The sequence below is a fragment of the Schistocerca americana genome, chromosome 4 (assembly GCF_021461395.2).
Source record: "Schistocerca americana isolate TAMUIC-IGC-003095 chromosome 4, iqSchAmer2.1, whole genome shotgun sequence".
NCBI lineage: Eukaryota > Metazoa > Arthropoda > Insecta > Orthoptera > Acrididae > Schistocerca > Schistocerca americana.
Genome location: NC_060122.1, coordinates 840,656,292 through 840,682,690, shown reverse-complemented (window position 1 = coordinate 840,682,690; position 26,399 = coordinate 840,656,292). Strand labels below are relative to the sequence as shown.

The following is a 26,399-nucleotide window of genomic DNA, read 5'->3' as shown; positions in this document are numbered from 1 at the left end:
CACCAGTTTAGTATTGGAGGGTAGCGTGGAGGGTGAAAATCCTAGAGGGAGACCAAGAGATGAAAACACTAAGCAGATTCAGGAGGATGTAGGTTGCAGTAAGTACTGGGAGATGAAGAAGCTTGCGGAGGATAGAGTAGCATGGAGGGCTGCATCAAAACAGTCTCAGGACTGAAGAGCACAACAATATATATATATGGGAAAATATAACTTAACAAATTAAGAACTATAGTTCTAAAATTATTTTATTCTAATTTTGCTTTATTCGCTTTTAATTTCCTTATCAAGTCTGAGTTGTTAACAAAAGCCTTATGAGCTTGTTAGTGTGTGTTAACAGTTATATAAAAGAAGTTACTCAGAAAGAGGTTGTGAATGCTACACATTTTAAGAAATTTAAACCTTTTTTGTCTAAAATTAAACAGTTTTGCAATTGTTTGATGTTTTTACGTATCAAAACAGCGTAAAACAATAGGTTTTGAAAGTTTTTTTTCTTTAACTTTCAAGGAGAGGATCCCTGTGTCTTCTTTCTCTTCTGGGCAACCGCCCCCGCCCACAAAACTTCATCAATGCGCCCCTGATTCAATGTAAGAGTTGTTTCTGTGTGTGGTCCAAGTGTCGTCGAGCATGTTACTCGGCAGTGTGACGTGCTCTGAAGGTTGCCTTCGTCCAAGTTTCGGGCAGCAGTGCGTTTCGTGCACGGTCCGCACCGAACGCCGAAAGGGCGAGAGGCGGCCGAGCAGTGTCCGGCGAGGAGCGGCGGCCGCGCGCTGCGTATAAAGGCGCGCCGCGGGCAGCGCCCGCCAGTGCAGTCCCCGCCGCTCCTTGTGTGTGGCTGCCTGCTACTGCTGCTGCTGCTGCTGCTGCAGCTGGTGGTCGTGGTGGCTACTGGCTACTTGCTGCGCTCCGCCCGGGCCACCAGAGGTCCAACCCGGCGTGACCACGACGTCAGGGGACGGCCCGCCGTCGCCTAGTCCAGCCTAGCCTAGCCTCTGCTCTAGCCTGGGCCACGCTGCCGCACCGCGCGCGATGGCCGGCCGCCCACAGCTGCTGTTGCTCGTGGTTGTCGCGCTCGCCGAGATCTCTGCCCGCCAGCTCTACGGTGAGTCAGTCACATCCTCTCCACAAGTCTCTCTCTCTCTCTCTCTCTCTCTCTCTCTCTGTGTGTGTGTGTGTGTGTGTGTGTGTGTGTGCAGTAGTCGAGAACGTCAGACCGTACGCTGTCCCCAGGTTTGCAGAGGATATGGCAAATGGTCAGAAGTACAAACCAAGTGTGAAACTCAACACGACGTTGAGGGTACCTAAACAACGACGGGACATGTCATATGACGTGTGTGTACACAATTGTATCACGAAGGTTCTTGAGACTCGTCATTAGAGTGCGTGCACCATAATTAATAGCGAAAACTGACCAGAGTGACAGTACATTATAACAGAATCAAACTATTTTTTTGTCACATATTTCAACCTCAAGAGACATAAGTTGTATGAGTACCGCGAAATGCCGTGATTAGAAACGGTTTTCAGCTTCAAAAGAAAGAATTAACCACTTTAAAAACAAATACGACAATCAGAATTACGTGGGTCTAGCTGATAATTGTGGCATTGCCCAGCTACTCATTTCGCCAATTTTCTGTTAGAATCGAAAACAATAACTGCACTTTGTTTGTAATGTAGTATCTTGCACGGTTTCTGTGCGCTGGGCGCAGCTTCTTCCCACGACTACAGTGCGATTTTGTAAACGTGTTTCTGGCAATATCTCCTCGTAGCCCTGTAGCTGGTGATTCTCGCCTAGTAATGTTTGCGCTTTGCCTTTGAAAACTGTCAAAATCGCTGCCAGCTGTCAGGGATTTCCTTGAGCTGACTCCAATGTAGGTGTGTCTAAGTAGTAAAGAATAAATGTATCAAAACTTCATGAACCATGCGTCATTTTTTCACGCATATCAGTGTTTATGACGTCATATCTCCTGAACTGTCTGTCGGACAACGATGCGTTTGTGTAGGTACATTCACCGGTATATTTTGATACTCTCTGTAAATGTGTTGCGAAGAGAGTCAGTAGCAAGGAAGCTACAAATTTACACTTCACGCACAATGTCGCAGTTTTTACGCATCTATGTGTTTATGACGTGATACTTCCTGAACTGCGTGTGCGACCATGATATGATTTTGTAGGTGCCTTTAACAGCATATGTGAAAACCGTCTGCGAAATTTATCGCGAGCAGAGTTAGCAGCACAGAAACAGTAAATTTAAACGTCATTCTTGATGTCGCATTGTTTATGACGTCACTGCTCCTGAACTGTGGTAGATAGGTGATTCTTACCCCGATAGCAACTGTTCTCAGACATTAAGGGACATGTGTACAAAGTTTGGTTGAAGTCGGTCTAGTAGTTTACGATCTCACACGCACACACACACACACACACACACACACACACACACACACACGTAATTAGATTCGGGACCTAGCTCATGCTTTTATAACATAAAAAATAAAAATTTCCTGTTTCTATTCACCCCACAAATCGGTTGAGTAGAAACAGCACTGTTAATCTTATTATTTTTTCTAGTTATTGGCCTTCGGGGTGAAGAGGGACATGTCAAGATCTTGGAAAATAAGAAACGAACTTTATCTATTTTAGTTCAAAAAAAGCTTTGTTCAATACAAAAACTAAAAGCATTTCATCAGTTGTGGTTTTTATTCACATTTCATCAGTTGTGGTTTTTATTCTGTTCTCCGAATAAAAATTGTTATATCTCTAATTATTTTATTGCAACATAAAACTGATGAACTTGTTTTGTTGCTTAATGTAGTTAAGTCATAGGCATCACCTTTGAAAATGATGTCCTTGAATCTACAAGTCGTACCTCCAGAAGTAACGAAGAGCTTCCGAAAAATATCACTTTCACTAAAAAAACTATTCTTCGTCTTTTAACATAAACGAGCGTAATTGCCCTTGTTTTCTCAACAAAAGAAAGGAAAAAAAGAAAAAAAACCTTTTCCTTCTGAATATCCAGTTTTATATGGGTACAGTCTAAACCACAACTTACTTTTTCCACGTAGTTCAATCACAGCATAATCTCCTGGGTTGAGACCAGTACCATATGGGTTTTCATCTGCATAAAATTCTTGTTCTCTTTCTGAAGAAACGCTGACAGTTACTGTTTCTATTCACCCCACAAATTCCAGAAACACAAACGTGCATTTGCAATTAGTCTAAACAGAAGCAGATTAAGGTATACTTTACAACGACTTCTGGTTGGCCGTGCGGTTAAAGGCGCTGCAGTCTGGAACCGCAAGACCGCTACGGTCGCAGGTTCGAATCCTGCCTCGGGCATGGATGTTTGTGATGTCCTTAGGTTAGTTAGGTTTAACTAGTTCTAAGTTCTAGGGGACTAATGACCTCAGCAGTTGAGTCCCATAGTGCTCAGAGCCTTTTGAACCATTTTTGACTTCTGGTTAATGAAACGGAATTGCACATTTGTTTACCGTATTCTTAAATTAAAACAACACAATTCAGATTGGCACTTACGCATAAAATTCACAGAGCGAACAAAACATCAGCTAACAGTGTAGCCAATTTTGCAATTGATTATTTCCCAGTTACATTGCTTCATTACCAACCTACACAAATAACACTTTGAATGACATTCCCACTTGGCTTTCGACACAATACTTCCTCCGTACTCAGCACGGTACCACTCTTTTTGTGGCAGGGTTGACTGACAACAACAATGGTATCTGCGCAGACACCAGCTTCATACAACAAAAACAAGCCTAACTTCGTTATACTCTTTTCACAAACTTTCGAATAACATTAAAACAATTCTAATTATTATTTTTTTATTTTTTCCTATAAAGTATACTAAAAAGGCAGTAATTTTTTAGTCAGCTTCGTATCAGTTCCTGGTCGTCTGCTTTCTTTTTGTGAACTCGCTTTTTCGTTAATAGCATGGTTTCTTTGACACTGCAGCTTTTTGTTTAAAGATTTAATAGTTCACCTTACCTATGAAATTCAGTTGTAATAATATTAAATAATTTACAACGATTAACTCCACCATTTTACGTTGACGACTTATGGGTTCCAACACTTCTGTTGTAATTAATATATTACTTCTATTGTAATTAACAGTCTAAGTCATGGCTTTGACAACAAAACTCTGAATGTCTTCAAATTACGTATTGCGGGTGTCTTCTTCAAGCAACGGAATTACTTGCTAGAAGATGGCCTTTATTACGTTCAAGGTCTATTTGCCTTCGTAAAGTCAGCTAATCGTAAGGGAACTGTTCATATGGCCATCTCGTGTGCAAGCCAGAGCATTCAGCAAACATTATCAGTGCTCTCGCTAGAAAGAGTAGGATATCGAGCTTCACAGTATGCCGTCAGGCTCCTTTGCTAATGGAAACAGACCATTATGGAGTGCACAACTGCGTGTCGAAAAGCAAACACTCATCCCTCTTGAGGGATGACTCTGCCAAACAGCGTCTCGCCAGTAGCGCGCTGGTCAAGGTCGATCTGGAACGGGGAGACAGCTTCCGTCTACGAGTTCTGTAAGGGACTGCAGTGTCGTCGAGAGGAAGGATGTGACACACGTCTTAACTACGTTTCTTTCTTTATTTACTCATTCGGTTCAGGGAGCCTTTAAAGTATTTCTAGTTGACGTCACTTGGGCAGCTTGCGTGTCAAAGCTGTTAACTCTGCATAATACGTTGAGGTCGTGCTCAGTGTAATATTGTGTTCGTGATGATGGTGACAAAGATGAAACACTGCAGCAGGTGAATCCGGCAGGGACACAGTTTCTCTCTGCTCGAATAGCACCCAGGGATTGCAGCGCTGAACGTCTCTGTCCCATTGACGGATCACCGCCAAAGAGATCTGGCTGGCATTTGATCCACGGAATGGGGAAAAAGTCTGATGTTAGAACTGTTACGTCGTCACGTATCTCTCACTTCCCCCCTCCCACGTCCAGTCGACTAAATATATATATATATATATATATATATATATATATATATATATATATATATATACTCCTGGAAATTGAAATAAGAACACCGTGAATTCATTGTCCCAGGAAGGGGAAACTTTATTGACACATTCCTGGGGTCAGATACATCACATGATCACACTGACAGAACCACAGGCACATAGACACAGGCAACAGAGCATGCACAATGTCGGCACTAGTACAGTGTATATCCACCTTTCGCAGCAATGCAGGCAGCTATTCTCCCATGGAGACGATCGTAGAGATGCTGGATGTAGTCCTGTGGAACGGCTTGCCATGCCATTTCCACCTGGCGCCTCAGTTGGACCAGCGTTCGTGCTGGACGTGCAGACCGCGTGAGACGACGCTTCATCCAGTCCCAAACATGCTCAATGGGGGACAGATCCGGAGATCTTGCTGGCCAGGGTAGTTGACTTACACCTTCTAGAGCACGTTGGGTGGCACGGGATACATGCGGACGTGCATTGTCCTGTTGGAACAGCAAGTTCCCTTGCCGGTCTAGGAATGGTAGAACGATGGGTTCGATGACGGTTTGGATGTACCGTGCACTATTCAGTGTCCCCTCGACGATCACCAGTGGTGTACGGCCAGTGTAGGAGATCGCTCCCCACACCATGATGCCGGGTGTTGGCCCTGTGTGCCTCGGTCGTATGCAGTCCTGATTGTGGCGCTCACCTGCACGGCGCCAAACACGCATACGACCATCATTGGCACCAAGGCAGAAGCGACTCTCATCGCTGAAGACGACACGTCTCCATTCGTCCCTCCATTCACGCCTGTCGCGACACCACTGGAGGTGGGTTGCACGATGTTGGGGCGTGAGCGGAAGACGGCCTAACGGTGTGCGGGACCGTAGCCCAGCTTGATGGAGACGGTTGCGAATGGTCCTCGCCGATACCCCAGGAGCAACAGTGTCCCTAATTTGCTGGGAAGTGGCGGTGCGGTTCCCTACGGCACTGCGTAGGATCCTACGGTCTTGGCGTCCATCCGTGCGTCGCTGCGGTCCGGTCCCAGGTCGACGGGCACGTGCACCTTCCGCCGACCACTGGCGACAACATCGATGTACTGTGGAGACCTCACGCCCCACGTGTTGAGCAATTCGGCGGTACGTCCACCCGGCCTCCCGCATGCCCACTATACGCCCTCGCTCAAAGTCCGTCAACTGCACATACGGTTCACGTCCACGCTGTCGCGGCATGCTACCAGTGTTAAAGACTGCGATGGAGCTCCGTATGCCACGGCAAACTGGCTGACACTGACGGCGGCGGTGCACAAATGCTGCGCAGCTAGCGCCATTCGACGGCCAACACCGCGGTTCCTGGTGTGTCCGCTGTGCCGTGCGTGTGATCATTGCTTGTACAGCCCTCTCGCAGTGTCCGGAGCAAGTATGGTGGGTCTGACACACCGGTGTCAATGTGTTCTTTTTTCCATTTCCAGGAGTATATATATATATATATATATATATATTTTGTCGTCATAATCCGAACTGAATACCTGAGCGCTGAGCCCCAACGCTGAGCTGCATACGTTAATACCTACAGTATACGGAGGTGTGCACCCGTCAGAGAATGTAAATACAAATTCTTTTAAGATTTCTATTTCTTATATAACACTTGTAATGGTCACAGTATCTACATACTCAGAGAACCGAGTGTTACGGACGTGGTAGTGAAAAGTGAAATGAAAGGTTTGAATGTGCGCGAAAATGTCGATGACGGGAGAGTAATGGACTGTAAAGAATAATAAAACAGTTCCAACGGGGCATAGATGTGAAGAAGAAATCACAAAAAGTCGCGAGATCGGGAACGGCGCACAAGCAAAATACCTTTCGTGGCAGACACGGGCCTGAAGTATAGGAAAGGTGCTTACTGACAACACTTGGGCTTCAGGTGTTTCTAAGTAAATTTAAAGAAGTAGTTTAATGAGTACAGAAGATGCTGAACCAATAGTTTTAGTTCCGCGACAGAAGCCGGCACGTATGGATGAGGCAACATATGCGCTTCAGAGCAGAAATATACTGATTACTTTAACGATGAATACACACAGCACATTACCTGCGTTAGAAGCAAACAAGAGATTGCGTTACTTCGTAACCCGTTTCGACAGCGACTTAGGAACAATAAACTACGTGTTACTCAAGTGGCTGAAGTTAAGCACTATTGCAAGAGCTCAAGTTTCCCAACAGTGTCGGACAACTTTTTTTGTACGCATCTTCTTTTCCTTGATGGTTTTGTCTAAGAGGAGTCAGAAGGTGTAATGCACAGTGCTTCGTTCGTTGTACGGATTGGGCTGAAGCCCACGGACAGTATAATATTGTTGCCGTGTCTTGTCAGCGAGGAAAAATGATTGGAAGCGTTGCGTTAACTGAATGTTGTCCTGCCTCTGCATCTGTACTGCGCGCACCACCTGGCGGTTTGTGGCGGAGGCTACATCTAGTGCCACCAACGTTTCCCTCCGTCCCTGGTGCATTCGCGAACGGTGCCCAAGAAGTTCCGCTGTCGAACCTGCGCGCGGCCTCTGATTTCTCTGTCTCTTCCAGGCCTCTCTTGTGGGGCGTGCCACGCAAGTTTTTCAGCGCCTCTGTAACGCTCTCACACTTACTAATCGATTCTGTGACGAATCGTGCCTCTCTTTGCTGGATCTTCTCCATCTGCCCTATTAATTCAACTTGTGAATGGTCCCAGACGTATGAGCAATGTCCAAGAATCGATGCAACGAGTCTTTTGTAAGCTACTTATACCGTGGGCGAAGTACCTTTGCTTAAAATTCCTACAGCGATTCTCAGTCTGGCATTTGCTCTTCCTTTTCGATTTGGACGCTCTGGACTGTTACTCCAAGATGTTTTACAGTTTTCACTTTCTCCAGTCGTTGATCGCCAAAAGAGGAATTAAAAAGTCATTGTCTTCGTCTTTCTCTCTCTAATTTTTTTCTTTTTTTTCGGGGTCTTTAGTCTTCTGACTGGTTTGATGCGGCCCGGCACAAATTCTTCTCCTCCGTTAACCTTTTCATCTCACAGTGGGAATTGCAACCTGCCTCCTGGGTAATTTGCTGGATTTGCAATCTCTCTCTTCCTCTTCACTTTTTGCCCTCAACAGCTTCCTTCAGTATCTTGGAAGTTATTCCCTGATGTCTTAACAGATGTCCTTCAATCCCGCCCCTTCTTCTTGTCAGTGTTTTTCGTATATTCCTCTCCTCGTTGTTCAGCGTTTCAAATGTTGTCAATTTAGGATACATGTGACCTAAGAAACGGTGTATACATTACAGTATGAAATGTCAGAATGAAATCAGCAAATAAAAAAATCCGCCCAAACCCAGGATGGAGTCGTCGATCTTCTGCATGTTTATTCAAAACCCTATGCCCTGCGCCAACTGTAGAACAGGAGTACGGCGTGCCAACAGAGGTACTAACCATACATGTGGTTACACTGTTGCCAGATTGCCACTCTGGCTGGTCGAAATTTTGTGAGACACATTTTTTTTTATCGCTGGCATATGAGGAGCCGCGCTGTGAAGCCCGAGTGCGCGAATTTCGCTTCACCCTGTGTATTTATTACTGTCGCCGAGTACAATAATGCTGTTTACACTTGACGGACAGTTACATATCGTTCTAACTTTAAACTTTGGTACGCAGTTCTAACTGCTAATACGATCCCTGCGAGATTTGAAATACAATGACTCTGCTCTCTTAATCGACGAACACAGAGGCGGGTGAATAGCGCTGTTCTCTGACGTAAGTACTCTTCCAGCAGCTATGGCGTATGGAAACTCTTTGCTGACGACATTCATTCGTGGCTGGGAGCGACTGTCAGTTTGTGGCGCCGTCGTGAGGTACCAACTGTATCTTGGGAACTCCACACTTCGGGCGATACCACACCCTGTACGTTTTATCGATTTCAGTCTCATTGAGAATGATGTGTAGGTTTCCACTTGCTGTGTAATGGCCGTCACTTGATAGTCATTAACGAGATGGACAAGACATAAGATTCATCTGTATTTCACATTGTGGGCGTTTTTATCATAGAATGTGGGTGTTTAGGCGGATGGGACACCACTGAGATTGGGTAGGCACAGGTTCCTAACGTGTCTCGGTGTTATCGATGTATCGCGAGTACCTCGACTAGCGGAAAACCTCCTGCTGCAGACTCTGTGGCCCTGGAAAAGGACATGGACGTCAGGGGTGATCGTGGAATATCACAGATTTTAATAGCTGAGAGAGGAGGCGCTGTGTTCTCTGGTTCTGCGTGTGGCGTTCATGCTCACCCTAATTCCTTAGTGCATGTAGTTCCGCGGAAGTCCGGCAGATGTCAATACAATCACTCTTGATGCGGGAGGAGCAACTACAACCGAACTTCTCCACTCTAGGCCCAGCATCTCACTGTCGAATGGTGCGGCCGTCTATTCCACTCATCCCATCGCAGCACAGTCGCTCGCTGTCGCAACAAGGCGCATCAACTTTATAAGAAAGAGAGAGTGAAAGCGGAACTTGATTCGAAAGAACACATCCTGTGTGTGAGAGACTTGTATAGTAGTTGCTTTTGTGGGAGATTTTCATTAATTATTCTTCTGTCGTGGTCAATCCAAGGATTGGTTTGCAACAGCTACAATGGCAGCTTGTCTCCATTCTGTGCGTCTTTCAGCTTTTCTCTTCATTTCTTTATCGTTGTTACATCCCACATCTTTCACGATTTGATCCATGTACCTCAGTCGTGGTCTTCCTCTTGGTCTTTTTCCCTCGACGTATCCCTCTATGATTGTGTTCAGGAGTCCTTTATGCCTTAATAGATGGCCTGTAAATTCCACTCTTCTTTCAACAATGAAACTCCAGAAGCTTCTCTTCTCACCTGCTATTTCCAGAACCACTTCGTTTGTGACCTTGTCGATACATTTTATTTTCAGCATGTGTCTATAGCACCACATTTCAAATGAATTTAGCGTCTGGTCTTCCTCTGTCCCGAGAGTCCATGTTTCACACCCATAGCATGCCACGCTCCACGCATATGATTTCAAAAATCTTTTCCTGATTTCAAGGCTGATGCTCTTAGATGTTAAGACGTTTTTCTTCTTGTTAAAAGCAGCCTTTGCTTGAGCAATTCTACTTCTCACTTCTGCCTTGCTCCTTCCATCCCTGGTAATATTACTGCCCAGATAAGTAAATTTATCAACTTGTTCAAGGAGTTCATTGCCTACATGAACTTGGACTTTCACTTGATCTTTTTTGTCGCATGCCATTACTTTTGTTTTTGCTTTATTAATTCTCATATTATATTCTCCCCCCATATCTTTATCCATTCTATTCAGTAGGACTACAAGATCATCTTCACTTTAAGCTAGCACAGCTATATCATCGGCATATCTTATCATATCTATTCGTTGGCCATGAATTACTACACCTGTCTGTGAATTTTCCCTTACTTTTTTCAGCGCCTCTTCAATGTATACGTTAAAGATAACAGGGGATAGTGCGCAACCTTGTTGGACACCTTTCCGTATCTGCACCTCTTCTTGTTTTGTCCGTCCACGGATAACTGCTGTCTCGTTTTTGTATAGGTTCCATATCATTTTTCTATCTTATCCCATTTAACATTATCAAAGGCTTTCTCTACATCAACGAAAGCTATGTATGTTGTCAGGTTCTTATCTAGTCGTTTCTCTATTATTAGTTTTAGAGCAAATATTGCTTCTCTGGTTCCTCTGTCTTTCCGGAATCCAACTGGTCTTCGGAGAGTGTAGCTTCGACTTTTTGTTCTATGCGCTTTAGGATAATTGAGGTTACTATTTTAGAGGCGTGAGTAACTAGGCTGAGCGTCCTATAATTTTTACATCTTGTAGCATTTGCCTTCATTGGAATGGGGATCATAATGTTTTTCTCAAAGTCTGTATGAATTTTACCCTGCTCGTACATGTTGAAAACAAGATTATACAACTCCTGATTCAGTTGTGCTCCTTCAGATTTCCGAAAGGCTGACAAGGAAAAACTGGTGCCGTGAATTCGATAGAGAAATCACTTGAAGCAAGAAACGGAGAATTCCATGGAACGGCTTGTTTGGAATGCTACAGTCTGTACTTATACAGTACGATAAAATCATGGAAGCGCTTCGGATTAGGGCATCTCTGAAAAACGTATTGGTTACGAAAAAAAACACTGCAAAAGAAAAACGAGCGGCAGTCATGTAATACTTTTTGAAAGAGTATACCACAATTTCACTATATATTACTGTATTTATCCTCTGTGCTATCTAGATTTTGGCTTTTGTGCCGTTGTCAAGTACAGTGCATGTACCTGGTAATGGCAAGAAGGCCGGAACTCTTGTTGTCTGATACACGTTGCGTGTCCAGCAAATGAAACTTTTCCGGTAAGCTAGAAGAAAATTATACCACGATAGTAATATCTTACTCTGTTTTTGTGAAATATGTAAATATTTAGCGCTGCCGAGAGAATGTGATCTGTGTTCACCAACCAAAACAATGCAGTCTCTGTTTTCGGAGTGTAGAAACTGGACCGTTTCATACTGAACCTACCGTCGAGATTGGCTTGCATTGAACTCGAATGGCTGATGGTGACGCCCACGATTCATGCGAGAGGTGGAAGCAAACAGTAGTTTGTTTGCAAACCACTACATTTAGCGAGAAAAATGTTTTCTGTTCCAGTCCGCAGCTCGTGGTCGTGCGGTAGCGTTCTCGCTTCCCACGCCCGGGTTCCCGGGTTCGATTCCCGGCGGGGTAAGGGATTTTCTCTGCCTCGTGATGACTGGGTGTTGTATGATGTCCTTAGGTTAGTTAGGTTTAAGTAGTTCTAAGTTCTAGGGACTTATGACCATAGATGTTAAGTCCCATAGTGCTCAGAGCCATTTGAACCATTTTTCTGTTCCAACCTCAAATGTGGCTAGCAAATGATATTTCGATTTGTAGGGAAGCATATCTCGGACAGACGAAACAGACTTGACGAGTAGATGATATCCTGACAACACTAACAGAGAATTATTAGGAGACACTTTTGTGCCCTTTAGCGTTTTCTAATTCTTAGGTGGTAAAGTAGATATAAGTAACTTTAAATCAGTAAAGCAGAAGGTATTACAGAAAAGCAATAATGTGATTTTTAATTCCGAGATAGATTACAATTACAATAGTTGATAGCTACTTAGTTTGCTTGTGAAACTATACAGTTTCCAAATGTTCTTTACTGTTTAAAGCAAGCTATCTTCTCAAATGAATTACAATGACCAGTTGTTTTTATGAAGTAACGAAACTAATATTTTTTAAATGCAAGTAATTAGAATGTATTGCTTTGCAAATTCTTAAATCTTACCTGAACACAATGCAGATATTTAGGACTTACCTGAACGCTATAAGGAAAAGAGTGAGAAGCGACGAAGAAGAAGCATCATGCGAGAATGAACGACAAAAATGAGGAAAATAATTGCTTTAGTCTACAATTGAACAATACAGAACCGCAGTAAAAACAATATTCTTAGCAAACATTCTTTCATTATTCACTAAATGTCTTTGATCACTATGTTCGCAAGTATAAAATTTCAAACCATCGAAGATCGAACTCTACTTCTCCAACGTGTAACTGATTATGTATAAAAACTGGATGTCTTAATAAAATCCCAACTTTTTATGATGTTTATCCTTGTGAATTATTAATGGTTCTAGCAAATGCAGGAATAATTGCGAGTTATATTCTTTGAAATGAAGAAATAAAATATCTACATCTACATCTACATGGATGATTACAGCGCACGTTTTTGGGCGCCATTCTCTCTTTAAACAGCGCACTGTTGGCAAAATAATGTAACAGTAAGATCTCTCCGTGACTGATAACGCCTCTTTTATAGAGTCCGTGACTGGGCTTTGTTACTGGTATAAAAAGGCGGGAAAGCGGTTCTTAGTTACAGTCGAAGTTCATTTGGTCGGCGGTAAAGTTTTATCTGCTGATCGATACGAATGTGTTGTGCTTGGGTAACAGGTGGTGAACATGTACAGGATGGAACAGAAACACTCTCTGAGCTGAATAATGAAAAGGAGTTGTGGGTTTGTAATTGTGATTACGACGGCTGTACACAGCAGAGGTCTGCAAATTGGGCAGATTACTCTCGAACGCGTTAAGAATGTTTGTAGTGGTACATGGTGTTCGAATGAGGTGCTGGCGAGGGTGAAGGGCAGAGCTGTGTGCGTACGTGTGTGTGTGTGTGTGTGTGTGTGTGTGCCTGGTGTTGCTTCTGACGTACTCCCACCAGCTGATGGAACTCAAACCACATCAGTTTAACATGTGGAACAATCGGGTCTGCTGCCGGATGTTTGTGTCGCTCTGGCACAATATTTCGGCCATGTACAGTCTCAGGTAGCACCTGAAGAAGGCAACGAGTTACGTGGCCGAAATATTGTGCCAGAGCGACACAAACATCCGGCAGTAGACCCGATTGTTCCACATGACAAGATCTCGCCGGGAAAGCCTGAAGAGTCACATCAGTTTAGTTACGCACTCGGCGTATGTTCCTGCAACGTAGCGTCTAATCCCGACATCATTGTATTAATACGTGAACACGAAAATTGAAGCACCGATTTTCAGTATTAATGATAGAAGGAGGCCAATGAAACTTATACGGGGTGATCAAAAAGACTCTCCGCAGTGCCGTATGATTGTTAGCCGCGCGTGCCTTATGATTGTTCGCCTGCCCGGGTTACTTCCCTTCAAGTGGACTCTCCCAACATTCCACTGTTTTGTTTATCTTAGCCAGCGTCAGTAGTATCGTTGGTGTGTGTCGTTACGTGCTGACGTGAACGTTTAAGTTTAGTTCCTTTGTTCGTTTGTTTCGTTTTTGTCACTGTTAAAATTCTAACCGTTGAAGAACGTGTGTTTTTAGCCGAACAAGTGTTCAAAGCTGGTGGTAAATACACAGTTTCAGTTCGTCAAACATTTAATTCAGTTTTTCCAGAGACAACACTCCCACATCGCGATGTTGTGCGACATTTGATTAAAAAATTTCGAAGTACGGGTTCAGTGACAGATGCACTGAGAAGTGGTCGTCCTTGCGTTTTGTCTGAGGATAAACTACTCGATATTTCCGATAAAATGTCCATGAGTCCGAACAATTCAGTAAGAAAACTCGCCCAGGAAATCGATGTTAGTATCGGATCGGCCCACACAGCTGTAAGGAAAAAATTAGAACTTTTCCCATACAAAGCGACAGTCGTGCAAGAACTGAAAAATAATGATCATGGCAAGAGACTGCATTATTATCAATAGTTCAAAAATTTCGTTCAACAAAATGGAAAGGATATTCTTAATGAAACGTTTTTCACTGATAAGTCGTGGTTTCATTTATCCGGGTACATGAAGTCGCAAAATTCTCGTATGTGGAGTACTGCAAGTCCATCGTGTATTCATGAGGAACCATTTCAGTCTGTGAAAATTGGAGTTTGGATTGCAATTGCTAGACGTCGGAATGTGGGTACTGTATTTTTCAACGAAACAATAACCGCACAACGATACTGCAGTGATATTCTGTACCCATTCATAGGCTAACTTGTGTTAAGTGAAATACTGAACGGTTATTTTCAAGATGGTGCAACCGTGCATACAGCTCACGTTTCAATGTCACTGCTTGCTGATATTTTTGATGATAGCATGATTTCACAGGGATTTTGGCCTCCACGATCGCCTGACCTAACACTACCTGACTTTTCTTCTGGGGTGAAGCGAAAACAACTGTCTATAAAAACCGTCCAAAACCCATCGATGAATTGAAAACTGCAATATCCACTTTCACTGTTTCTATTACAGAAGAAATGTTACAACATGTGTTTGGAAACATGATTAGACGAATCGAATTGTGTATTCAACAACAGGAGGGACACTTTCAACATTCAATGTGAAAATTTGTAAGTAAAAATGAATATTCAATAAATTTATAACTTGTATTTCACTGAGTTTCATTTCGGTATCTTCACTGCGGCATACGGCACGCGCGCCTAACAATCATGCGACACTGCGGAGAGACTTTTTGAACACCCCGTGTAATTCGAAAGGTACTTTGCGGTAGATAGGCAGAAAGAAAAAATCATGTATGTATGCAGCCGTTTGAGAGTGGTAAAAGGAAGTGGAACGTTTCATATTCATAGCTCTGATGATATCTTCCTAATTCGAGATAATTTTGACAGTTAGAATTTCGATTTGATGAATTTATAGTGCAGATTTTGTGATTTAAAACGTTTCGCATCAGAGGTTACCGTATGTTATACAATGACATTCACACTGTGTTCTCATAAAGGAAAAGTTAGTTTGTCGGCGTTAACAGAAAAATTATGAAAGACGCTCTTCAAGTGATCCAAGAATTCAAGACAGATTAAACAATTATTTCAATAATACTCGCATCTACAATGCGGCATTTTCCATGGTCAGTTCTAACGGCAAAATTTCAGATACAGTTTTACATGGAGTGTATCACTTTCAGATACACGAAATTTTTTGTCATAGGTCGGTCGAGTGACTTCTACGTATGGTCATTCACCATGTTATGCGCATTTATATTTTGATGACATCGACACTGCTATTCTCTATAGACTTAATGAACCATAAAATCAGTCGTGCAGTACTTCAAAGTAGGACACAAAGAGGATTCAGTAGAAAACATGAAAAAAAATTGTCATCATTCTTTGATACTTCTACGTATGGTCATTCACCATGTTATGCACATTTATATTTTGATGACATGGACACTGCTAGTCTCTATAGAATGAATGAATCATAAAATCAGTCGTTCAATACTGATAACAATACATGAAACTATTACTGAATTAACACTCGCTAATCCTCTGATACTTTCAGGCAATCATTTACACAACTGAATTTCAGAAAAGAAGGTTTGCCACATGCGCATATTTTAATCACTTTATACGAAATCGATAAAACAGCAAACATTTGTGATAGTATAAAATCGTATGTACAGAAATTCCACATACCCGAATAAACTGTAAAGAATACGAATATGCTGCTAAATATATGATGTATGGACAATGTGGTGTACTTAACAAAAATTCTTTGTGTATGAGAGATGGCAAATGAAAAAAAAGAAAAAATGCTAAAGATTTCTCTTTAATAAACGTCAGTCAGTTAATGGATATCCATTCTAAAAATGGCGTGATAATGGTGTTAGTATTAATGTTCGAGGACAATCACTTGACAATTGTTATGTTGTACCATACAATCCACATTAACTTGCTAAAGTTATTGTCATGTGAATCTTAAAGACTGCAATACAGCTAAAAGTGTTAAATGCATTTATAAATATCTATATAAACGAAACGATAGTGCAACTATAGAGATACACAATAAATGAAGACATGGGAGTGAAGAGATTCAGATCGATGAACTGTGAAATTTTGTTACGTCGTATCAGGTGAAGTGATAAGGCGTAATTACAAATTTACAATGCATTTTCAATCGCATAGTATCATTAGGCTTGATATTCATTAACTAGGTGGACAAAATGTTTACTTCGAAGTTGGACATGAAAAGGATGCAGTTGACAACATGAAAAAATTATCATCATTCTTTGCATTAAATGAAGCCGATCCATCATCGAATGTTTACCGTTATACTGTCATTCTTCTACACAATGTCAGATAGATGCTGAAACAAAATAGAAGAAGAGAGTACATAGTGGTGATAAAATTGTTACACGCATGAAAGTAGTGTCACCAATGGATGTAGAACTTCATCATTTACATGTGCTAGTATTCCACGTTTCTCGTCCTAATTCATTTGAAGATGTTACAACTTATCATAGAATTGTTTACAATATATTCATTGAAGCATGTCATTCTTGAGGTATTGCTTGAAGCCGGCCGCCGTGGCCGAGCGGTTCTAGGCGCTTCAGTCTGGAACCGCGCGACCGCTACGGTCGCAGGTTCGAATCCTGCACGGACATGGATGTGTCTGATGTCCTTGGGTTATTTAGGTTTAAGTAGTTCTAAGTTCTAGGGAACTGATGACCTCAGATGTTTAGTCCCATAGCCCTTTGAACCATTTTTTATTGCTTGAATATTTAAATTAAGCAAAGGAATTGAATTTCCCAAAGCAAATGTGTCATTTATTTGGTGTAATTTGTGCACTGATCATACCAGCAGTTGCTTTAGCTTGTGGAATGAATTTAGAAATTTTTTTTGCGAAGGTTTCCTAAAGTAATACAACAAAGAAATTTCTTACGAGAGAGTACTCTTAGAAATTGATGATATTTTGAATCGTCATTGTTTGAGATGTCGCTTACTTGTATTATCCGTTTCAACGCTACTTCCAGAGTTTCCTGAAGGAGATATGTTAGTTCCAGTTCATGAACAAGTTGAACAGAAACCGGATGGCAGTTATACGAATCGAAGGGCATGAAAAGGAAGTAGTGATTGGGAAGAGAGAGAGAGAGTTGTGCACAGAGCAAGCACTAAAGGGAAGCAAAGGAAAATTTGGAGTAGGAATTCAAGTTCATAGAGAAGAAGTAAGAACTATATGAGATTTGCCAGTCACATTGTTCTGTTAGAGACAGCAAAGGACTTAACAGAACAGTTGAAAGGAATGGAAAGTGTCTTGAAAGGAGAATATAAGACATCTACAAAAGCAAAACAAGGATAATGGGATGTAGACGAATAAAATCAGGTGACGCTAAGGGAATCACATTAGTAAACGAGACACTTAAAGTAGTTGATGACTTGTTATTTGGGCAGCAAAATGACTGACAATGGTCTTGGAAGTGGCAAGAAAAGCGCTTCTGAAGAAGAGGAATTTTTTAACATCGAATGTAGATTTGAGTGCTAGTAAGCCTTTTCTGAAAGTATTTGTATGGAGTGTAGCCATGTATGGAAGTGAAACATGGACGATAAACAGATAAGACAATAAGAGAAGAGAAGTTTTCAAACGCATTGCTACAGAATAATGCTGAAAATTAGATGGCCAGATCATGTAACTAATAAGGAGGTACTGAATAGAAGAGTGGAGAAAAAAAAATTATGCCACAGCCTGACTAGGGGAAGGGATCATTTGGTAGGACAGATTCTGAGACATCAAGGAATTACCAATTTATTATTGGAGGAAAGTGTGGGTGGTGAAAATCGTAGAGGGAGACCAAGAGATGAATACAGAAAGCAGATTCAGAAGGATGTAGGTTGCAGTGGTTAATCAGAGACGAAAAGGCTTGCACTGGGTAGAGTAGCAAGGAGAGCTGCATCAAACCAGTTGTCGGACTGAAAACCACAACAATAACAACAACGACTTCCATGAATAGCTGCAATTTAATGAACTTTACGAAGGAACTAACTGTGAATGCCGTATTATAATTGACCATGTTATTCGTGAACTGCATGACCATGACACGGGCTCAAATGTGTTTTCCTGAACTGCTCATGCAGGTTGTGGTAAAACATCCACAGGAACTGAAATTATTCATAAATTAAATTTGCATAATCTTCATTGCATTGTAACGGCTTTTATCGGCATAGCTTGAACTATTTTAAATGGTGGTAGAATGTAACACAATTCCTTTAAATTGCCCATTCCAGTTTTGCAAAAACTTCGGTGCCCAACATACCATCAAACAGTAACTACAGATAATTAATTGATGTTCATCAGTACATACTGACGATGTTTCCATGTGTCCAATTTAATTGTTAAAACTTATAGACAGCTTATTTAGAGATCTACGTACAGACGAATGTAACAAACATAAAACTTTGAAAGAGAAAACTGTTGTTTTTTGTGCGGTGATTTTTGACAAATTTTTACAGTTGTTCACGTGCAACTTCACTTGAGAATTGCATTACAGGTTGGAATGAGTCTCATGGAGTTCATCATGTTGCTTCAACTCAAAATATGAGGGCTTGAGACATGAAGCAGAGTTTGTGGATCTTGTAAAACAAAATGGGTATGATCAAGCGAGGAAATTTCCACAGATTGGTGACAATATTATTGAAATATCACACCCACTTGTCAGTGATCAAAATAATATCATTAATGATATTTATGGCAATACTGTAGAGATCATTTTATCACAATCTGTGTTAATTTCAGCTATTCGAGCACCAAAAAAATGAAGATTCTGCTACATTAATAACGATATACTCAATGCTGTAGCAGGTGAAGCAAAAATTTTTCACAGCTATGACAAAATAATTTGTGACAATGAACACAGAATTAATAATTACTATTCAATAGACTTTTTGAGATCTTTGCCTTTAAGTTGCTCACTGACACAAAAATTACAATTATAATTAAAAATTGACTACATTGTTAAATTTGTATGTTAAATGTTTATATTTTAATGGTGTTGACTGCCAAATTTCAACTAAAATCAAACAAAATAAGCGAATTTTGATTCTGTATGTGCGTATGACTTATTTGGGTGTAATTGCGAGTTGTATTCTTTGAAATGAAAAAGGTAAAATATCTGCATCTACATTTACATGGATACTCTGCAAATCACATTTAAGTGCCTGGCAGAGGGTTCATCGAATCACATTCACAGTTCTCTATTATTCCAGTCTCGTATAGCGCACAGAAACAACGAACGCCTATATCTTTCCGCACGAGCTCTGATTTCCCTTATTTTATCGGGGTGATCGTTTCTCCCTATGTAGGTCGGCGTCAACAAAATATTTTCGCATTCGGAGGAGGAAGTTGGTGATTGGAATTTCGTGAGAAGATTTCTCCTCAACGAAAAACGCCTTTGTTTTAATGATGTCCATCCCAAATCCTGTATCATTTCAGTGACAGTGTCAATCCTATTTCGTGATAATACAGAACGTGCTGCCCTTCTATCAACTTTTTCGATGTATTCGGTCAATCCTATTTGGTAAGGATCCCACAAATCGCAGCAGTATTCTAAGAGGGCGGACAAGCGTAGTCTATGCAGTCCCCTTAGTAGATCTGTTGCATTTTCTAAGTGTCCTGCCAATAAAACGCAGTCTTTGGGTAGCCTCCCCCACAGCATTTTCTGTGTGTTCTTTCTTGTTTCAGTTGTTCGTAATTGTAATTCCTAGGTATTTAGTTGAATTTACCGCCTTTAGATTTGACTATTTATCGTGTAACCGAAGTTCAACGGATTCCTTTTTACACTCATGTGGATGACCTCACACTTTTCGTTATTTAGGGCCAACTGCCAATTTTCGCATCATACAGATATCTTTTCTAAATCGTTTTTCCATCTTTTTTGGTCTTCCAATGACTTTACTAGTCGATAAACGACAGCGTCATCTGCAAACAATCTAAGACGGCTGCTCAGATTGTCTCCCAAATCGTTTATATAAATAAGGAACAGCAAAGGGCCTATAACACTACCTTGGGGAACGCCAGAAATCACTTTTGTCTTACTCGAAGACTTTCCGTCAATTACTACGAACTGTGACCTCTCTGACAGGAAATCACGATTCCAGTCACATAACTGAGACGATATTCCATAAGCACGCAATTTTATCAAAAGCCACTTGTGTGGTACAGTGTCAAAAGCCTTCCGGAAATCTATAAATACGGAATCAATTTGAGATCCGTTGTCAATAGCACTCAACAGTTCGTGCGAGTAAAGAGCCAGTTGTATTTCACAAGAACGATGTTTTCTAAATCCGTGTTGACTGTGTGTCAATAGACCGTTTCCTTCGAGGTAATTCATGATGTTCGAACACAATATATGTTGCAAAATCCTGCTGCCTATCGACGTTAATGATATGGGCCTATAATTTAGTGGATTGCTCCTACTATTTTTCTTGAGTATTGGTGTGACCTGTGCAACTACGTGGGAAGAGACGATCGCCGTTGTAAAATAAGGAAAATCGAGCTCGTACGGAAAGGTATAGGTGTTCGTTCTTTCCAAGCGCTATACGTGATTGTAATAATAGAGAAATGTGAATGAACCCTCTGCCATACAGTTAAATGTGATTTGTCCCATCCGAAGTGTTTGAGCTTATACTATCTACGATGAAATTTTTCTAGTACCAAAATGCTTTCTTAATATTATTCATTACTGATTATGAAAGAAATCAAGTGAAAGGAGTTTCAGGTGTACAGAAGTTGATGAAAAACAGCAGAGGAAGATTCACGGAACTCTTGTAAAACAGAGTAAATGGTGAACAGTTTTATAACATTACTAAATCTGTATTTGCGTAAAGATTTCCATGTAGTTGACAATGAATTACCCAAGGAAAAGTTTGATGTAATTAGCTTCCTTTGTATCCTGTCTCAGTTCCGCACTTCGCCATCCAAGAAAAAAATTAGGTTCAACGTGGCTGCGTACGGACTGTTTCGGAACAGAACAGAATAGACTCAGGGTTAGTACCTTTGTTCCAAAATTTGCGTAAATTAAATAGATAATTTACACGTAGAAAAAAGTAGCGAATGATTTTAGCAGTAAGGATCACCTGCAGTGGAACAGACCTACCAAATTGAGAATGCCACCACTTTTCTCGTTCCATATTGATATGAGGACGTTAGGACAACAGTGACGTATGCACCAAAACGCTGTTGTGAGAAAATGCAGTACAAATTCCGAATGATACGTATCTGCCACATTCTTTCGTGGCGTATGCTCTGTTATAAACTGGAAATAGATCCATACACATAATTTTTAAGTGATTGATACATGGATTACTAATTACTATTCCCAAAGTCTAGATGCATACTCTTGCTCTGCAAAAGACAGGTGCGCATGTATTTGAATGAGTGAATACATAACTGACGTCTACTTTACAGATACATAGTCCGTTAGTCGCACCTATGGCAGTGACCTCCTAAGTTCAGGAAGTGCTGCAAAAAGTGAATTCTAGAGGGGAAAGCAGAAGTGGGAAAATGTTGACCAGAGTGACAAGACGAAGAACGCTGTCGAAACATTCGGAACGTCCTGACTTTACTTTGTAACCTTCTGTTAGTTTCTTTGAATTTTTCGAGTTATTTGCTTTTCTACTGTGTGCTATGTGAGACTGATACTTCAGTAACATTGCTGTAAATTAAATAAATATTTATCTAGTAGTTTCGTGGAAATTTAACTATTAACACATTTATGGATCATTTAAGGCGAACGAAAACAGCAAATCAATTCTTGTCTGCCTGTCTGATCTATTGAAAGGTTCAATGGAATCTTTATTTATAATTTAAAAAGTGATACTAGATAAATTTAGCTTTCCGATTTGGACCTCCCCCCTCCCCCGCAAAATAATTTTGTGTGCGGGCCTGCTTCTACTGAACAAGTGCTCTTGACTCTTAAGGTATGCATTTTACAGCTCATGTTTACTGGACATTTATTTTCATTTTTTGGTGCATACCGCCTCCTCTCAAAATATGGAAAGCAAAAGACTGCAGTAGAAAATATTTGTTTCGCACTATCGAGGATGAAGGAGTGCTCACAGCTCCTGAGGTATGCCGTTTAGAGATCGTGTGTGCTGGCCTTTTTTGCTTCGAATGATCGTTCCTGTCATGTCCCTGAACATGATCATTCTTCCTGGGGCACCCTGTGTGCGTAGACGATCCGGCGGATACGGTGGATAGCAAGTATGACTATTTCCTCATGACGCTGTAATGTACGGGAAAGAGTTGTTGAATGAATATCGGAAGACACAGGAGGACTTAAATTTTCTGTTTGGTGTGACGAATGCAGAAAAATGTAAGGGAATACAGATGAGAAAAACGACCCTGAAATTTTAGAATACAGTATAAAAGTTGTGCTACTTGACACATCTTGACGATTGAGTATGTAGGCGTGAAGATGCAAAGCGGTACGAAATGGAACGACAGCGTAGAGTCGGCGATAGGGTAGGCGAGTTTTCGACTTCGACTTATTGGGAAAATTGGGAAAGTGTAGCTCATCTATAAAGGAGACCGCGTATACAACACTTGTGTGACTCATTCTTGAGTTCTGCTTTATTGTTTGGGATCTCCACCAGATCGGGTTAGGAAGACGTCGAAGCAACGCAGAGGCGTGTTGGTATATTTGTAACCGGCACGTTTGATGAACACGCGAGGATTACGGACATGCTTCGTGAGCTCAAATGGGAATCCCTGGGACGAAGACGACGTTATTGTTGTAAAATGCTATTGAGAAATTAAGAGAACCAACATTTGCAGCAGACTACAGAACGGTTCTACTGCTACCGATGTACATCTCGTGTAAAGAACGCGCAGATGAGATAGAGAAATATGGCTCTTACGGAGGCACCAAGACAGTCGTATTTCCTTCTGTACGTTTGCGAATAGGACAGGAAAGCAAATGACTATTAGTGGTACAGGTTGCCCTGCAACAACAGGTGCCGTGTGGCGGCTTGCGGAGTGCGTTGCAGGGGTAGAAGCATGTTGTCAGACCTGCATCTCTGGTAAGTGCTACATTGTACTGTGTACCTCACATTATCAGTCACTTTCTGAAATCGAAATGTAGACCAAAACGCTTCCAGAAATTCCTGAGAAGCAAACAACTGTCGTTAAATTAAGCCCACATTTTCAGTACCTGCATCCTGTATGTGTGATGTAGTATTTCTTGTTGCTTCCGGAGTCCCTACGCCGTTAGCCATTGCCAGTTCACCTGCTTTTGACAGACGTTTATCTACAACGTTGAGGTACTGGAACCGCAATTCATTCCTCCCACGTGTCTCTGAGAGACTGTCGTCGATGTCATCCGATAAAATGAGATTTTCGTATAACAACAGTGTCCAGTTCCGCCAGCTAAATGTCCCGTTTATGAGTTTTTGTGAAATTTTTTGAAGTTGGAATGACACATTGACTGTTCCCGTCAATTTCTTAGTCAGACTTGACGATCCCTAATTCGTCCTCCATTATGAACGTCTAATGTCATGAATTACGCATTTACACCCACCTACGAACAAGTAACTGATTCATTCACGATCTCGTGTCCTGACATAGGTGGGAGAGGGAGAAAAGGGGTTACTGGTCAGTCTGCGCTCCAGAGCGGTACAGAGCAGAAGGCAGAAGGACGATTTACAGTGAAGGCATTTGACTGTTTTCTTCTATCTGAGCCAACACAGGTACAAGCGTTTACTAGAAATACAGGTTGTGAGACTCGGTAGGGAACTCGTTGTGGAGACTCTTGGACAAACAGGTTTTTGAAATAGTTGTTTATTCCAGACACGACTAACTAATACACTGGAGGCAAGTTCTAGGGTTAGAAAAAGCATGAATAACACTGTTACAACAGAAGCCAGTGCAGAAGTCCCAGGAGTGGATGCTAACCACAGTACCAAACACTAGCAGCGTCTTAAAGCAACAACTTAGTTGCAAAACAAAACATACTGAATGTGACACTGTTCACTGAGGCACTCCAAGTGAGAGAGCTGGACCGAGGCTGGAGTCGACGGACGCGGATTCGGCGCCCAAATCGTCTGACTGAGAAATCCGCCAAAATGCGGAATCTAGGGGTTTTAAAGAGGCGCGTGGGGGCACTGTTTTTCACACTTAAAGCCACCCAGCCAATCCCGCGGGTCTCTTGCAGGCGCCTGCCAATCACGGTTTAGTTAGGTCTCCTCTACTGCTCCCAGGGCGGGGATGTTAATGCAGCTGCACTAAGTCCGTATTTGGTATCAACACTGTTCAGCTGAAAGCTAAACGTAACTGCTCTGCCAAATAAGGCTTGCAACATTATTGTTATACGTCATTTAGCCCCGCCCCTCGGGCTCCCCGGAGTAGGGACTGCTAGGTCAACATTTTTTTTGACGTTTTCGCCCTCTTTCTAATCCTTGTGAGCTTACTGACGTTGCTGTTCTCAGGGCTGGTATCAAGCTGGCTTTATACGCTAATACGTGCCTGTTTGTAACAAAGTTCTACAGCGACAACCTACCACAGCAGCTAGACGACATACGAAGTTACATGTTAATTCCTTGAAGAGTAACTAGCACCCTGGGACCGCGTCTGGGGGCGTCTGCATTTTCGCAAGGCTCTCCCCTTACGGTTTACTTCACGTAGCAGTATCTCTCCTAGTTTCGTCTGCCCTCAGCATCGTCTCTGCTTCCGCACCTTGGAGGGCCTGTCCTCCTGTCTCACAGCTTCAGGATAACACTACAGTAGCAAGGGATAATCAATATATTACAACTTATGCACGTAGGCCTCGCAGATTAAATGATAATTTATAACGTTTTCTTTTTCCAAGCATTAGGGTAGCGAGTTACTGGAATCTCAGATGTTGTTCCCGTTTCTACTCTATTCAGTTTCATAAGCACCTTCTACCACTCGTGTTTAGTTACGAGTTAGAAGTAAATAATGTGCCTTCTATGTAGAACCACTAACGTATCGAGGGACAATGCCCTAAGGCCGGTATTACAATATCATATTTCTTTGATAAAGAAATATGATGAAATATTCATCAAATTTCTTTGACAAATATCTTTGACTTGGTGCGAAAAACGGGTATTACACTGTCGTCATATTTTTCGTCAGATTTCAAGATGGCGGACAACAACTTTTTATTATGCGCTTCAGTTGTTAGTACAACTGCATTGTGTGGTTATTTGGAAGAAAAGAGGCGGAAAAAAAGGAAACATACTTGGATGAAGCCATAGGTATTATGTTGAGATAGTTAAAGTATTCAGCAAAATTTATTACGAGAGCTGGAAGCGGAGAAAGTCACGTCTTAATATGTAAATTACATCCGAATGGATAAAAGTGTATTTCAGTACTTGCTCAGTAAAGTGGCTTCTCGTATTGCAAAAGAGAATACTCTCCTGAGAAATGCAATATGTGCAGAAGACAGGCAAACTGTGATACTGTGATTTCTTGATACAGGAGAGAGAGCTACTCTAGTTTACGGCACAGCTCTCGAATATCAAAATGCATATTAACCAAAATAATTCCACAAACGTGTTAAGCGATTTATAGAGCACTAAACGGCGAATATGTGAAGATAAATAAATGTTTAGTACACTATATGGGCAATAAGAACTATTTTTATTTTTGAATAATTTAATTAATGGAATTAGTGGTCCAGCTACCACAAAATTAACAAAAAGTACGAAACGCATGAAGCGCTTTTTAACTTGTGACATACAGAGTTAAGAAATAGACAAAGTAGAATGGAAAGCTAAGAAAGAATTTTTATTTTTGAGCGTGACCACATCGTCTATTCCGACTTGGTGAAAAGCTGCCTGGATGTTTCCAGACGTAGAGGTGGATGGCAATAGCTATGATTGTGGACACGAAGTCGCCTGCAGCATATTCCACCTGCCTATCAACACACAATTAATAGCATGCACTGTGCCCCTTGCTCCAACCCCACTATAGTCGAAGCAAATTTATTAAAAACCAAAAAAGGGTCGAAGGAACACAACAACTTTGAAACCATGTGTATCAACACACCGCAGAAACGTCAAATAGATCTAGCGACGCCAGCGTTCCAAGCGGTTACGTTTCACATTACA

The 26,399-nt window shown here is 41.6% G+C and overlaps 1 protein-coding gene across 1 annotated transcript in view; it reads left to right on the top strand.

Moving 5' to 3' along the window:
• Positions 1 to 1,026: 1,026 nt before the first annotated feature.
• LOC124613854 (venom protease-like) overlaps positions 1,027 to 26,399 on the top strand; it is a 174,343-nt gene continuing 148,970 nt past the window's right edge. The window contains exon 1 of the mRNA XM_047142579.1: positions 1,027 to 1,099. Coding sequence (XP_046998535.1) covers positions 1,027 to 1,099 — 73 coding nt within the window. The remainder of the gene's footprint in view (positions 1,100 to 26,399) is intronic.